This window comes from Manis pentadactyla, chromosome 3 (genome assembly GCF_030020395.1).
Source record: "Manis pentadactyla isolate mManPen7 chromosome 3, mManPen7.hap1, whole genome shotgun sequence".
NCBI classification, from domain to species: Eukaryota; Metazoa; Chordata; class Mammalia; order Pholidota; family Manidae; genus Manis; species Manis pentadactyla.
In genome coordinates this window covers 940,500-957,166 of record NC_080021.1, presented here as the reverse complement: position 1 = coordinate 957,166, position 16,667 = coordinate 940,500, and the positions used below count along the sequence as shown (strand labels likewise).

Below are 16,667 nucleotides of genomic sequence, written 5' to 3'. Positions count from 1 at the left end.
CGGAGAGGAGGCCTGGGGCCTGTGTGTGGCTGCGGTGGGGCCCAGGGGACGAGGGCAGCGACCTGGACAGGCTCCCAGGCCAGGCGTGGGCCCATCCTGGAGCGACCTCACGGTCAGCACAGGCGCTGCTGCGTGGCCGGAAACTAGGGCGGCTGCTGGCCGAGCCCCCCCAGGCCACAGACAGGCTGCCAGGTCCGGGGGCCCTGCGAACAAGGCAGGTGCGAGGTGGGCCAGGGTGGGATTCGGCCCGCGGGCCCCGCTCGGCGTGGGCGCTGCCTCAGAAGACGCAGCGGGACGCGCGCACAGGGCTGCTGAGGCACCGGGGGTGCGGGCCGCCCGGGCCCCCCACCTGGCTCCGCCCCGCCGGCCAGGGCCGTCCGCTCCGCCCTGGGGCCGGCAGGGCAGGGGCCGGGCCTCCGCTGCCCTCCCAGCCCGCCCTCTCCCTGGCCCGGGGCCCCCCCGCCCCCAGGGCCGGCCCCTCCCCCTGGGCACTGCAGGCTGGCGGGGGCTGCCCAGCTGGGTAGGCCGTCCTCCGCCGCCGGAAGGGCCTTTACTACCCCACGCCCGGAACCCGACAGGCTTCCTCCCGCCAAGGTCTATCCACCCGCCTCGGGGCCGCCCCCCGGGGGCCTCCCCGCCCCAGGACCTGCCAACGTCCCCCCTCGCTTCTCCCCTCTCTACCGCCCTGCCCGGGGCCTCGGCGAAGGCCGCCCGGGCTCACCGGTGTCCGCGGCGTGTGCCCCCGGCCCCGCTCGAGCAGCAGCCTCCCGCCCACGCAGGCCCCGCCCCGGCCCCGCCCCCTGCCCGCTCAGGCCCCGCCCCGTGGCCGTCCTCGCAGCGACGGCTCGGGGCTCGGGGCTCGGGGCTCGGGGCTCGGGGCTCGGGGCTCTGGCCCCTCCGGGCTCCAGGGCCGCGGGGGCGGGTCCGAACCGGGAGGGGCTGCGCGCTGGCCCCTGAGGGGCTACCCGGGGCTGCGGCGGGGCTGCAGGACGGAGCTGCGGGAAGAAACCAGGAGCGTAGTTAAGTGTTTTAAAACATCATAAGCTGCATTTGTGAATCTGAGATTATTTTTTTCACTTCCTGGGCCCTAAATAATTCTTCCTTATAAAATAAACATAAATACAGCGAACCTAAAATTCCCTTTCAGGGTCTATTACTGCACCTAAACCTAGGAAGATTTCAACTCACAAATCTAAATCTGCTAAATGCACATTAGTAAAAGGTTAAAACCATCAACCCCTAGAACACAAAGCTTTGATCCTGAAATCAAACAGAGGCTGGTAGTGGGCTCCTGTTAGAACACTCCTGTTCACACGTGTATGTATGTGAACTGGCATAAGTATGACGAGTGCTCCCCAAACTCAGGTGCCCCCATTTCCCAGCCACAGATTTCTGCAAGGCTCTCCTGAGACTCTCACCGGTGACCCTGTTTGGTTGCAAACCCTATGGACCCTGAGGCCACCACAGTCTTGGCCCTGAGGAGTGGAAACACACCCCTCTGTGCACTGTGCCTGCAGAGCAGGGGTGCATTTAATTGGCCCCTGAACAGATGAATATGTATTTCCTGCAATCCTGAATGCCTGTGGCCCCAATTAATCATTTTTAAAATAACAACTGTATTGAGATACAATTCTCATACCACACAATTTGCCCATTTAAAGTGTGCATTTCAATGGGTTTTCGTATAGTCCCAGATAAGTACAGATATCACAATTTTAGAACTTTTATCATCCAAAACCCCTTTAGCTATGACACTGCCCACTCCTCAACTCTAAACAACCACTTACCTACTTCCTGTTTTCATGGGTTTGCTATTCTGAACATTCCACAAATCCTGCATCTGTGGCTTTTGTGACTGGCTTCTTTTACATAGCATAATGTTTTCAAGGTTTATCCATGTTGTAGCGTGAATCAGTACTTCTAGTTGGGATTAGGAGTTTTTTTTATGGTTGAATAATATTCCATTAATGGATATATACCATCCTTTGTTTATCCATTCATCAATTAATGGCCTTTTGAGTTGCTTCCTCCTTTTGACTGTTAGGAATAGTACTGCTATGAACATTCACCTGCAAGTTTTGAGTGAATGTATGCTTCCATTTCTCTTGGGTATATATAGGAGTGAGAACTGCTGGGTCATATGGAAACTATGTACAAATGTTTGAGAAACTGCTGGGTTGTTTTCCAAAGTGGCTATACTTTTTTACATTTCCACCAGCAATATAGGAGTGTTCACATTTCTCCATGTCCTTGCCAATATTTATCTTTTTGATTATAGCCATCCTAGTGGGTGTGAAGTGGTGTCTCACTGGTTTGAATTTGCATTTTTCTGATGACTGATGATGGTGAACATCTTTTCTGTGCTTATTGGCCACTAGTAAGTATATAATCTTTTGCGAAATGTCTGTTCAGACCTTTGTCCATTTTTAAATTGGGCTGTTCGTCTTTTTATTATTTAGTTATAAGAGTTCTTGATACAAGTCCCTCATCAATATACGACCTGCAAATATTTTTCTCCTATTCTGTCAGTTGTCTTTTCACCTTCTTGATAGTGTCCTTTAAAACATAGAAGCTTTTAATTTTGATGAAATCCAACTTATCTGTTGTTTCTTTTGTTGCTCATACTTTTGGTGTCATATCTAAGAAGCCATTGCCAAACCCAAGGTTGTGGAGCTTTACACCTGTTTTCGAACAGGAATTGTGTACTTTTAGCTCTCACATTTAGGCCTTTGATCCATTTGAGTTAATTTCTGTATATGGTATGAAGTAAGGATTCGACTTCATTCTTTTACATGTGGAAATCCAGTAGTCCTGGCACCATTTTTTGAAACGATTATTCTTTCTCCATTGAATTGTCTTGACACACTTGTAGAAAATCAGTTGACCATAGATACATGGGTTTATTCTGGACTCTCTGTTTTAGTCCATTGATCTACAGGTCTATCCTCACACCAGTGCCATGCAATCTTGATTACTGTAGCTTTGCAGTAAATTTTGAAATCTATTTGAAAGTGGATCCTCCGACTTCTTTCTTTTCTTATTTTTGGAGGGTGAGAGTAGAGTGAGTGGGCAAAGTGCAGGGCGGCTAACTGGCAGTTCTAAGGATGGCTTCCCTCTCTCTTTTCAATATTGCTTTGACAATTCTGGTCCCTTGACATTCCATATGTACTTTAGGATCGGCTGGTCAGTATCCACTAAAAGGCCAGCCTGGATTCTGATAGGGACTACATTGAATCTGTAAATAAACTTGGGGAGTATTACCATCTTTTTATTTTATTAAGGTATCATTGATATACAATTTTATGAAGGTTTCACATGAGCAACACTGTGGTTACTAGATTCCCCCCATTATCAAGTCCCCACCACATACCCCATTACAGTCACTGTCCATCAGCATAGTAAGATGCTATAGAGTCACTACTTGTCTTCTCTGAGTCTGGGGTCCATCCTGAGGAGTGACTGTGTGTGCAGCTGGTCCCCAGTGCCTGAGCTGCGTCAGCTCGCAGGGGCAGAGCAGGCTCGATGGGGAGCTTGGGGCTGGCCCTAGAAAGGCACATGAGGAAGCCAGGTGACCAGGAGCCTGACGCTGAACCAAGACAGGATTTCAGCAAGGGGCCCCCAGGAGCACAGGGCCGCCGGTGCCTGACAGCTGTTTAGATGGAGGGAGGGCAGGAGCCTGGCTGAAGAGGGTCTAGGAGCGAAGAGGAGAAGGTGGCCTGAGGTAGTGAGTGCGGACGACACCTCAGAGATTCTCTGAGGGACACTGAGGAGACCATGGGAGCTGGGAGATCCCTCGGGTAGAAACCTGGGTCCCAGCCACCAGAGCGCCTGGGAGGACTCGGCTGTGCTGTGAGCGTTTCCCTGCTGTGTCAGGGACAGATGACCCACCACAGCTTCTTTTCCGCCACCCACAGGATGCTGCCCAAGTGGTCCTTTTCCACATCTTCCAGACCCTGGGCTCCCCTCAGAGGAAACAGCCTGAAAAGGGCAAACACGCCAGCTCTGCTCCCCGCTCCCACTCTGTCCTGCATTCTTCCCCACCAGGTTCCCTGACATCTGCCCCGGATCTGCCCCGGCAGCTCCTTCTTCTCTTTCACGGTCCTCCTCTCTGTGGGCTACTTCTCTTTGGCCCACAAGCTTTATTGTCTCTTTGATCCTAAAGCAAAAATTTCCAAAAAGTCAAAACAAGAAATCATGAGAGACAAGACTGATTGATTTAATATTGCAATTTTAGTGCATTTGTTTGGAAAGACGTAACAAAACTTAAAGTGAAAATAAAATGGCAGGACATCTTGCCACACATTGTGCAGTGTCACATCTGCAGAAATGTAAGTACCATGTGCAGAGGCTTCCAAGGGAACGTCAGAAAGTTCTGGGCTATCTTAAAGGCAGATTTGGCAGTGTGCATTAAGAAGCTCTAAAATGTCTGTTTTCAGGGAAAAAATTTGATTGTAAAGATTTATGTAGTAGAATGATTTGTCTTAAGGAAATTGGAATAGTCGCAAAACAATGGCACATGCACACGGTGGAAACTACTGCAGCCAGAGCAGGTGCTGTTGTCAAAAAAGGGTGATAATGTCAGTGGCCGCCTGACATGGTGAAGGCAGAGCTGGGCAGTTGCAACAGAGACCAGATGGCCAACAAAGCTGGAAATAATTACTACCAGCCCATTACAGAAAAGGTCTGTCAGCCACTGATTTATATAAACATGTGGAGAAAGTCATCAGGGCAGCACAGAGCTTTTCAATATGACGAACCGTAGAATGACAGGACTACCAATGGTTTTCAATACTTTTTTACCATTGTGTATTTCCATTCTTTCCCTGTAATGAGTGTTAACCTTAAAAATAAAACTGTCAGTTATTTTATCAGCAAAAATGGGTTTGCTCCAGAATTACAGAGAATTGCAACTCACAACAAACTATGGTAAACCACAGCCAAATCCGGAGAATAGAGAGAAGGCTCCCTTATGGAGAAAGGGGAACCTGGGGGCTGTTCTAAGCAAAAAGCCCATTGAAGGAAACTGGGAGCCCACGTGTCATGGTTGCTCATTGGCTGGACTGTTGCCAGGGTGGTGGAAACCTTCCTCCCCGGGGCAGGAAGTGGAAGCAGCTAAAGCAGTTTTGTAAGGACTTCTTCCTGTGGGGCCTGCAATTGAGGAAGATGCGGTCCGCCCAGAGACCTCCCCCTGCTGGACACAGACACACGGAGGGGGGGGAGCGGCGCACACACACGTCAGTGATGCTTCCCTTAATCAGTTCTCACAGGTGCATGTACTGCTTTGATAAACAAAAAAAATGTGGAGGTTTTCAATTAAATTGCACATTCACACAAACCTTCCCTGCTCCCCCCCCCAGCTTCTGTGCCTCTAAGGGCCTTCTCCCCCAAACAGGGGCCATTCATGAGCACTCTCCTTGGGAACACAAGAAAAATGGGCTCCCGGGCCTCCACGTGGATGTGGGAGTGTGAAGCAGCATATCTGGGCCAATCACCTGCTTTCATTCATGGGGTCCACATGTGCACAGGGGCCAGTCACACCACTGGTGCCACATGAGGCTCTGCATCTGGCCTCCCTGAGGGTCCCTCACATGGTGACACTCTGCTGTCCCCCCAGGGATGGTGGTAGGAAACCTGAGCCACTGGTAGGAAACTCCTCCCTACCCAGGAACAGAGGGGTCCACCTGGCAACCTAGGGGTCCAGCTGCCAGGACACCCTCCTCTCCCTGGAGAGGGGTCAGCAGCTCTTTGCCATGGACACATTGAGGGGTGGTCAGCTGTGGAAAATCCCTGTGGACGGGGGGCAGATGTTCAGAGAAGTGAGCCTAGGAAGAACAAAGTTGCCTTAAAGGACCCAGAGACAAGGAGCCAGCCCCTCCTCTGGGACCTGCTGAATCCCCCACAGATCCCCCTGGGAGGCAGAGGGGTCATGCACAGCTGGTCAGCTCATCAGAGGCAGACCAGCACCCTGGCCAGGCCCTGCCCCAGCAGAGAGAGCCCCTTCCCCAGGGGCCCCCCTAGGGTCTCAGTGCTTTCTCTGTGTTCCCACAGGTGTCTTCCTGCCCCCATCCCAGGCAGCAGCAAATGAACCTGTCCTGGAAGAAGTGGGAATTATGGCTCTGACGCCCCTGGCCGACATGCTAAACAGCCGACAGCCTAGCCCTGCAGCAGGCCCCATCGTGAGCCCCCTGACCGGCCCTCTCACCACACTGCTGCCAGACCCGGCATCCATGTCACAGAGCAACCTGCTCACCAGCCTCTTAACCAGCCCCCTGAGCAGCCACCTGGCCAGCCCCACGGCAGCGCCTCCAGCAGGCACCCTGGCCAGCTCCCTGGGCCTGCCGTCTACCGGCCCCCTGAATCCAAGCAGCCACCTAGCCAGCCCCACGGCAGCGCCTCCAGCGGGCACCCTGGCCAGCTCCCTCGGCCTGCCCTCTACTGGCCCCCTGACTCCGAGCAGCTCCCCGGCGGAACCCCAGGCAGTACCTCACAGCAGCTCTCTGATGGGCCCTGTGACCGGCACAGTGGCTGGAGCTGCCCCTCTGGGTGTCTCTCAGAACCTTCTGGCAGCCCCCATGAGCAATCTGGTGCTGTCGGAGGCCCCAGGGGTACGGCTGGCCACGCCGCTCCAAGGAGGCCCCTCGGGACCCCATCCCTCAGCTGGTGTGGGACCTGTTGCCACCTCCAAAGGTAATTGGTGCCGGGCAGGGTGGGGGGTGGGGAGAGGCCCTGGAGGCAGGGTGCCCCCACCAGGTCAGTCCCTGGTCCTGCCTTTCTCTAATCCTCCTCTCCTTCCTGCCCCACCCCTTCACTAGTCCCTCTCTCCACGGAGCACCCCCAGCCGGCCCAGGACCCAGAGCCCCTCGGCGTGATGTTAGTGGGTGCGCCCATCCAGAGCTCCACCCCTGTCAGTACTGTGGGCGTGCCCGGCCCCATGGCAGCCTTCAGCTATGGCACCTCGAATGCCCAGACCCAGCCTGGTGCCCCCCAGGAACGTGCAATTCCTGCCCCTGTCACCACCCCCGCTGCTGCCTCCCCCACCAGCACAGCCCTTGCCTCTGCCCCCCAGGCAGCCACTGACTACACCCCATCAAGCACCACCCACACTGCCCAGCACTCCCCGCACTCCGACAACCAGGCTCACCACTCTCCCACTCAGCCCGTGCCCACCTCCCACTCCCCTCCATGCAACCCCCACTCCCCACGTCGAACCCCGTCCTCCCTGGCTTCAGTCAGCGGCACCCGGGGCCCACGCATCGCGGACACGTCTCGGAAGAGCGTCCCTGAGCTGGAGCGGAAGCCGGCACACCGAGAACCCAGCAAGTTCCCTGGCAACTCCTGAGGTCGGGGAGGCAGTGGGGTTCACATGTCTGCGTCTGCGCGTCTCCCCCCCCGACCCCCTCCTGGGCTGCTGACCATGGCCGCTGACCACTCCCTCTGCCCCCTGCCCTCCTCAGAGGCAAAGCAGCCGGCCTGGGAGAGGCTGGTGGGGGAGATCGCCTTCCAGCTGGACCGCAGGATCCTGGCCAGCATCTTCCCGGAGCACGCGCGCCTCTACGGCTTCACGGTCTCCAACATTCCGGAAAAGATCATTCAGGTGTGTGTGGCCCTATTTCCCACTCACTGCCGGAGGGGCTGCCCTGGCACCTGGCAGGGGTGGGCAGCATGCTGACCCTTGAGGGGCGGCAGGGGCCCTGCACTCCAGTCAGGTGTAGCATGTCAGAAGCCAAGGGTGCCCCAGGACGGAGGAAGCACAGTACCCTGTCCTGGTGGTGCCTGGGGGCCAGGGCATCTGGCAGAGGAGCCTCCCCAGAGTCCTGTGCTCTCCCTTTCCCTGCAATGGTCTCAAGACAGCTGGCCCTGCTTTCCGGGGCCCTCCCAGACTGGCAGAACTGACACTTTCTCCTGCACCCTGTCAGTATCCTCAGGGGTCACTGGGGGGACATGGGAGGCAGGTCCTAGGGCCTCTGGGCAGCTGGTGGCCTTGTGGGGTTCATTCCATGGACTCCTAGCATGCCGTCCACTGAGAGGCTGCTGAGGCACAAAGAAGGTGACATTCCCCAAGTGGGCTTGGGCACATTCCTTCCCACCACGGGTGAGTCTCTCCAAGTCTCTGAGGAGGGGGTATGGTCACAGGTGGGGTTGCACTTAGCTGGGTGCCCAGGAGGGGCTGCCCTGAGTGAGCACCTGCGAGCCCTCCCCTACTGACACACCAACAGGGACGGGCCCCCACCGCCTCCTCTGCCTTGCAGCCATTGGAGCCTCCTTTGGGAGAGAGATGGCCCTCCGTGCTCCCAGCCATTCTCTCTCAGGCCGTCTTTATCCATGGGCCTGAGGCAGGTCTGACGTGTGCGTACTGCGGGTTCATCTGTGTCCAGGTTAGAGCCTGCATCCTCTTGTTAAGGAGTCCTTTAGTTAGGTTTTTATTTTAATGTGGTCAGAATTATGCCCCTTTTCCTTTATTGTTTATACTTTTCATGTCTTGTGTAAGGCTAGAGCAGCAGGGAGCAAAGGGTCGCTGCCCCCCCTCAGCCCCTCTCCCCAGCCCACCAGTCTGGTACCGTCCTCATCCCAGGAGGGCGATGGAGCCGGGGCACCCCTCTTCCTCCAGATTGTCTCAACTTCTCTTGGCCCTTCACTCATTTTTTTTTCCAATTTTTTTTGTTGATATCGTTAATGTACAATTACTTGAACAACATTATGGTTACTAGACTCCCCCTATTATCAAGTCCCCCCCACACACTCCATTACAGTTACTGTCCATCAGCATAGTAAGATGCTATAGAGTCACTACTTGTCTTCTCTGGGCTGTACTGCCTTCCCCATGACCTTATGTGTGCTAATCGTAATGCCCCCTTTCCCCCTTCTCTCTCCCTTCCCACCCATCCTCCCCAGTCCCTTTCCCTTTGGTAACTGTCAGTCCATTCTTGGGTTTTGTGAGTCTGCTGATGTTCTGTTCCTTCAGTTTTTGCTTTGTTCTTATACTCCACATATGAGTGAAATCATTTGGTACTTGTCTTTCTCCACCTGGCTTATTTCACTGAGCATAATACCCTCTAGCTCCATCCATGTTGTTGCAAATGGTAGGATTTGTTTTCTTCTTATGGCTGAGTAATATTCCATTGTGTGTATGTACCACATCTTCTTTATCCATTCATCTACGAATGGACACTTAGGTTGCTTCCATTTCTTGGCTATTGTAAATAGTGCTGCAATAAACATAGGGGTGCATCTGTCTCTTTCAAGCTGGGCTCCTGCATTCTTTGGATAAATTTCTAGGAGTGGAATTCCTGGGTCAAATGGTATTTCTATTTTTAGTTTTTGAGGAACCTCCATACTGCTTTCCACAATGGTTGAACTAATTTACATTCCCACCAGCAGTGTAGGAGGGTTCCCCTTTCTCCTCATGCTCACCAGCATTTGTTGTTGTTTGTCTTTTGGATGGTGTCCATCCTTACTGGTGTGAGGTGATATCTCACTGTGGTTTTAATTTTCATTTCTCTGATTATTAGCGATGTGGAGCATCTTTTCATGTGCCTGTTGGCCATCTGAATTTCTTCTTTGGTGAAGTGTATGTTCAGCTCCTCTGCCCATTTTTTAATTGGCTTATTTGCTTTTTGTTTGTTGAGGTGTGTGAGCTCTTTATATAATTTGGAATGTCAACTCTTTATCGGACCTGTCATTTATGAATATATTCTCCCATACTATAGGATGTCTTTTTGTTCTACTGATGGTGTCCTTTACTGTACAGAAGCTTTTCAGCTTGATATAGTCCCACTTGTTCTTTTTTGCTTTTGTTTCCCTTGCCCAGGGAGATGTGTTCATGAAGAAGTTGCTCATGCTTATGTCCAAGAGATTTCTGCCTATGGTTTTTTTCTAAGAGTTTTATGGCTTCATCACTTACATTCAGGTCTTTCATCCATTTCGAGTTTACTTTTGTGTATGGGGTTAGACAATGATCCAGTTTCATGCATGTAGCTGTCCAGTTTTGCCAACACCAGCTGTTGAAGAGGCTGTCATTTCCCATTGTATATCCATGGCTCCTTTATCATGTATTAATTGACCATATATGCTTGGGTTAATGTCTGGGCTCTCTATGCTGTTCCACTGGTCTATGGGTCTGTTCCTGTGCCAGTACCAAATTGTCTTGAATACTGTGGCTTTGTAGTAGAGCTTAAAGTCAGGGAGCATAATTCCCCCGGCTTTATTCTTCCTTCTCAGGATTGCTTTGGCTATTTGGGGTCTTTTGTGGTTTAATGTGAATTTTAGAACTATTTGCTCTAGTTCATTGAAGAATGCTATAGGTATTTTGATAGGGATTGTACTGAATCTGTAGATTGCTTTAGGCAGGATGGCCATTTTGACAATGTTAATTCTTCTTACCCAAGAGCATGGGATGAATTTCCATTTATTATTGTCGTCTTTAATTTCTCTTAAGAGTGTCTTGTAGTTTTCAGGGTATAGGTCTTTCACTTCCTTGGTTAGGTTTATTCCTAGGTATTTTATTCTTTTTGATGGAATTCTTTTCTGGCCCTTCACTCTTCAGTGTGAATTTTAGGATCAATCCTTCAAATTCCAGGAAAAACTTAGTTCAAATTTTGGTTTTGCATTGACTGATAAACTGGGGAACTTCTGCCTCTTTACAATGTTGGTTATCCCTAAGCACCATCATTTCTGTTGCCTGTGTCAGCAGGGCCTGTTTTGGTCTTGTTTGGCTTGGTGACCTGTGACTTGTGCCCAGGGCCACTGCCGCCACTGCAGTGTCATAAGTGCAGGCTGGCCGTGGCTGCTTGAACACTGGAAAATGATGAGGCATATTTACATCCCTAAAATCCTGCATCTGATAGGTAGTTGGCAAGACTACATTTAGGTGTAAGCAGAAGTCTAGTAGCTCACACAGAAACTAGATGCTAAACTGTGAGGACGGGTTTCCTTGTTTGAAAACAACCATTAAGTGGAAGATGGTAGAAATGCCTGCTGACATGGGGCTGTGTGAGGTCTGCCGCATCCAGGGCCCCTCTTCGCTTTGCATGCCAGGTGTTGCTTATGCTGTAGAATTTAACAGTCACAGCAACAAATGGCAACCCTTGAGAGAAGAGGCAGAAAGAGGAAAGTGGAATGTGTGTAAGGTAATTTTGAGGGGTTTTTGAGGAAGTCAAGGAGCTTGGTGGCCCCTGAACCAGTGCCTTAGCTGCCATCTCACCACCACACTCATCTGGTCATTCTACCCAGGGGCCACTCTCACCAGTCCCAAAGCCATTGGCCTCCTTCACCTCCACGAACAATGACTGGTGCTGCTGGGATCAGACATGGGCTGCCCAAGCCCACAGGAAGTGGCTCCCCTGGAGCCCCCTGCATGCAGCAGGCTTCAGTCCCTGGGCAAGCACGCCCTGATTGGCCCTCTGTGGCTGACCCAGTTCTGGTTGGCTCTGAGGGTCATAAAGATGTGTCCGGGTCTCAAGGCCATCCTGCCTGCTTGGCTGGACCATGTGTTGCTTCCTATCTGCATCAAATTCCACTTTGACCCGACGTTTATTTCCCATCATTAAGACATCTTGTTTGTTTTCTGCACATGGAACTCCAATGCTGGAAGTTGCTAGAATCCCTAAGTTCTATCCAGACTCCTTAAGCCTGGTTAAACCTGGTGGTGTCTAAACCGGGGTCGTATGTTCCTCAAATGCTCTGTAGCTTGGTGGCTGCACAGCTTTCCTGGAGCCCCACTGTTCAGTAGGGCCTCACTGACTTTTCAGTGGCCGTGAAATAGCTAGAACCCAGCTGTCTCTTCTGTAAGTTCACAGACAGTTGCACCATCTCTTAAGCCCAACTAAAGAGTGCTCGCGCCTGGGGTCTCTTCTACCCGACTGCAGAGGTCTTCTGCTCTCTGGGAGCTGCTCTGAGCTCCCTCCTTTATGGCACCCAGTCCCGGGAGACCCCGAGTCCAGTACATCCATGTGAGGGTGACCGAGGGCAGTGCTCTGGGATGCGTCTGGCTGGGTCTGTGGCGCCCCACTGCTCTCTATAGAGTCCCACTCACTGGCCTGCTGAGAACGTTTTTTGAGTTTTGTGCAATGATTTGTTACCCATCTCCCAGCTCCTTTGCCAAACACTCTCGTGAATTCTAACAGCCTGTACGTTGTCCTGGCTCTCCCAGGCAGACAATCACGCTGTACAGTATTTTAAAGAGGTAGATGATATGGCAACCTCATCCTGTTTCTCACTTGACTAGGAACACACACTTCTAGTCTTCCCATTAACTACGATGTGTGTTCCAGGTTTTTTGCCAGATCTGCTTTAGGCAAATAAGTCAGATAACAGAATAACAGGTTGCAGATAACAGAATCCACATTAGCTGACATAAGCATAAGAAGGTTTGTCATAAATGTTTAGGCAGTCAGAGGAGCTCCAGGAAAGAAACAGATCTGGGCTTGTTTGCTATACAGCCAGTGGAAATGCCAGCACACTAAGGGACCTTCCTAGTGGACACAGCATTGCCATCACCGCCCTAGGACAGCATGCAGACACCCTGTTGGATGCCCCAAATTTGGTAAAGCTGCCCCTGCAGAACCAGTGCCACAGGCATCACACGCTCCGGAAAACGTGCCCTCTCAGCGTGCACTGCCTTTTCCTGGCATTCACTTCCATCTGGAAGTTCAGCCGGTGTGCATCTGCTGGGCAGAGACCCAGGTCACAGGAACCTAAGCCGCAGGAGAAGTCTGGAAACGGCGATTCTAACTTGAGGAAGGCTCTGGAACAGAAGCAGGACGAGCCGCATTCAGGATCTGCCGCGTCAGGGTCGGAATTCTTCCTCTTTCACGTTTGTTGAGTTTTTGTTTAATTCTTGACGGTGAACAAATGTTGACCTCTTTAGAATGATCTTCACGTCCCTCCCTGAAACGATCACAGGGTTTTCTCCCCCTCCCCGTTTCTCTTAACTTGGGGAGCCGCTGGCGGAGGCGGGCTGGTCACACGGCCCCGCGCCCCGGCGTTCCTGATGGGCGCTCGCCTGCCGGCGCTGACGGCCTGGGCAGCTTCGCGACGCTCCCAGAGACCGTGCCGAGCAGCTGTGACAGAGACGCAGGGGGTTCTGCCGCCACAGGGTGGTCGGCCCTGCGGCCCACCTGCTCGCTAGGCCAGGTCCCGCCCGGATCGCGGCGCGGTCCACGGGCTCGGCCCAGGGGACGGAGCTCAAGGTTCTACTTTTACCCTATTGGCTCGAGTGTGGTGACGTCCGGCCTTGCTGCGGGGGTGGAAGGCGTGGCCTCAGCCGGGAGTTGATTTCCTAAAGGCAGGCAGGCCTGTGCTCTTCAGTGGAAGGTGTCGGTTCGCCCAGTGTAGTCCTGCTGATCCTACCGATTGATCCTTTGGATTCTGTTTCCTCATTTCTGCTCTTTAATATTTCCTTCTTTCTGCTTCCTTTAGATCTGCTTTATTTTTCTTTCTTGGGTTGAGCATTTAAGTACTTTTATTTTACAACCCTTGTTTCTAAATAAATACACTTGGGGTAAGGAAGTTCTCTCTAGTTAGGGAGATACTAGATTTAACAACTGGCACAACGGGAACACCAGCCAGGGTGGATCCTGCAACAGGACCCAGGGCTTAGGGGAGGTCCTGATGTTTCCCCGCGGGCGTGGGGCTGTTCGGACCTAAGTATTTCACAAACTGCATGGTATTTTCTCTCTAACTATAAGTCAGTGAGGATGAACTTTCCAGTCTCTATCATCTGAGGGGCGTCTGGCTGTCTTTTTACTGTCGATTTCTAACGCACTTGCCCTGTGTTGTGCCACACTGATTCTGTGACACTGCTGCCACTTCCCTCTTCACTGAACCCGTGGTCGGTGTCAGGGGTGTTCCAGAGTGGGGGTCTGGGTGGTGAGCACCTGTGCCCTGTCTCTGGGGCTTGTGTGTATTTGGTCTGCATGTTCTTTGTCCCCCACTCCTGACCCCTAGTCCAAACTTGCCACAGGACTGGTCATCCTCCCTCCATTTATTCACCCCTGACTAGTACTGGGCATTCAGTGTATGCCAAGTGCATACCATACAGGCAAAGTCTCTGCTTGGGGGAGCTCACCCCTACCTGGGGAGACCTACAAAAATCAAGAAAAGCCACAAATCTGTATGCTAGAGGGTCAGGGGGTGATTCTCACCCCAAGGGGCAAGAGAGTCTGAGGGTGGGAGCTGGGTGCTGAGATGTGGTGCCACTGTGCAGGCTGTCTCCCACCCAGACCCTGTCCCCGCCCCCCGCCCCACAAACTTCATTGTCTGGGGATGCCCCTCCATTCTCTCTTCCTTTGAAACACAGTTCAGCTCAACTGAGAGCCCATCGGTGTGTCCACGGTGTAGGGATGTCCACACGGTGGTGCTGACCCACACAGGAGCTTGAAACATTTCCTTTAATCCTCAAAGCAGCCCTGTTAGGTGGGGCTGTGATTTCCTCCATTCACAGTGGGGAGACGGAGGCTCAGATCCACTGTGGTGACAGAGATGGCCATTGAGCCTAGCTCTACCTGTGAGCCCCTCATTCTTCACTCAGCCTCCTGGCATCTGCCACGCAGAGCATGCTATTCCTCCGCCTTCAGATCTCAGCCCCACCCCCTTCCCTCCAGGACACCCTCCCGGGAGCCACCGGGGTTGCTCACAGTACTGTCTCCCTATGGTCTTGTCATCACTGTACACTCAGAGGGCTTTTGCGCACGCTTGAATGCTGTCACCTGGTACAGTGCCCAGCACAGGGCAGGCCTCAGACAGTATCTGCGGGATGGATAAACAGAGCCCCTCACCCTCTCTCATCAGCTTCTGTCTGTCCCCTATAGTAGTCAGCCTAACCTTTCAAAACCACAAAGCCAGCAGATGGGTAGTCTCACCTGTGCCTGCTTCTAGGTGCCTGGGGAGGAGGGAGGACTCACACCCTATGGCTCCCTCACAGCTGGGGTGCTGGTCCTGCTCTTCCCCACTCACTCTCCCTCAACTGCCCTCCACTCTCAAGGGGTCACTTCCTGGGGGCAGCCATGGCCTTATCTCTCAACATAAATATGCCCACTTCACTCTCCTCTCTCCAGCACCCAGGTAGGGTGGCACAGTCTACCCCCAAACTCCTGCTCATGTGCAGAGACCTGGGTGCCCAGCCTGGCCAGGGCAGGAGCTCAACCGCAGCCCAACAGAGCTAAGGCTTAAAGTGGCCCACCTTCTGTGCTCCATGCCATCCTGATGGCTGGCTGTAGGTTCACTTGCTTATCTGCAAATGTTAGCTGAGCTTCTGCCCTTTGCCCAGCATGAGGCCTGGGAACAGGTGAACGAAGGGGCCAAGAGGAGCCTGGAGTCAGGGAGACAGGCCTGTCTTAGCAAAGGTGCTGAGCACAGGGCTCTGGGTGTACCTGCCAGAGGTCAGGGGTCACCTCAGGTGAGCCCAGCCATGAGCTTAAAGCTCTACTCACATGATCACCTGGGGAGGAGAGGATGGGGCTTCCCAGAGGAGGTGATGCCTGAACAGCTTGTCTGAGCATCCCCAGCAGGTTAGAAACCAGCCTGGTGGGCAATTAGGGAATGACAGGAAGGGGGTGGGCAGCCCAGATGGGGGACCTTGTAGGTGAGCCCTGGAACAAGGCTCAATGTTCCAGAAGTATGAAGAACTGAAAGATGGTTACAGCAGAGCATTAAGCCAAGTGCATGGTCCTTCTGAGCCTGGGGACCTGTGTGACTGCCCGGGTCACATGCCCAGGAGGCAACGGTGGGAGGGGTGAACAGGAAGGGCTGACTTATTGGTGAGGTGCTGCTGGAGGCAATCACGAGGGTTTGGGGGCACAGGCACTGAAGTTGGTGGAGACTGGCCCACTGCGGCCAGGCCCAGGTCCCAGACCCGGAGGGAACACCCAAGGACCCCACTGTGGAGCCCGTGAGCCTTGGCTTGGGCCCGGGGTCGTCAGCTCAGCCAGGGGAGGGAAGGGTTCTGAGGACGCAGTCCAGGGTGACAGACAAGGGGCTTGCGGTAGCTATAGCAGGGCAGGGAGGCAGGAGGAGGCCTGGGAAAGGCACCGAGAGGGCCACCCGAGTCAGGCCGCCCTGGGAGCATTAGGAACACCATCTGTCTTTCACCTCCAGGCACAGAGCCAGGCTCCGTGCTCAGCTGCTCCCGGCCTCAGCTCTGTGCCAAATCCCTAAGCGGCAGACAGAGCAGGGATGGTGTGGGGAACCTCCCTGCTCAGGCGCAGCCCACTGGGTTTCCCCTCACGGCCTCTCCCCCAGGACTGCCAGGACACCTTCCTCGAGCACACAGCTGCAGCCCTATTTGCCCCTCACCTGCTTATGTGGGGCAGGAGGGTCCCTGATGACTGCTCTTCCCTCAGGCCTCCCTGAACCCCAGCGACCACAAGCTGGACGAGGAGCTGTGCCAGACGCTCACACAGCGCTACGTGAGCATCATGAACCGGCTGCAGAGCCTGGGGTACAATGGGCGCGTGCACCCCGCGCTGACTGAGCAGCTGGTGAACGCCTACGGCATCCTGCGCGAGCGGCCCGAGCTGGCTGCCTCCGAGGGACGCTCCTACACTGTGGATTTCCTGCAGCGCGTGCTGGTGGAGACCGTGCACCCCAGCATGCTCACCGACGCGCTGCTGCTGCTGTCCTGCCTCAGCCAGTTGGCGCATGACGACGGCAAGCCCATGTTTATCTGGTGA

The 16,667-nt window shown here is 53.6% G+C and overlaps 1 protein-coding gene and 1 long non-coding RNA gene across 3 annotated transcripts in view; one reads left to right on the top strand and one right to left on the bottom strand.

Moving 5' to 3' along the window:
- LOC118931048 (uncharacterized) overlaps positions 1-793 on the bottom strand; it is a 16,733-nt gene extending 15,940 nt beyond the window's left edge. For both annotated transcript variants that reach the window (XR_008996093.1, XR_008996092.1), the window contains exons 1-2: positions 722-793; positions 63-203 (exon numbers count right to left, since the gene is read on the bottom strand). This is a non-coding gene — a long non-coding RNA (uncharacterized LOC118931048). The remainder of the gene's footprint in view (positions 1-62; positions 204-721) is intronic.
- SPATC1 (spermatogenesis and centriole associated 1) overlaps positions 1-16,667 on the top strand; it is a 20,175-nt gene extending 3,508 nt beyond the window's left edge. Inside the window, 4 exon segments of the mRNA XM_036923147.2 lie at positions 6,049-6,687; positions 6,813-7,340; positions 7,455-7,594; positions 16,338-16,667. Coding sequence (XP_036779042.2) covers positions 6,049-6,687; positions 6,813-7,340; positions 7,455-7,594; positions 16,338-16,667 — 1,637 coding nt within the window.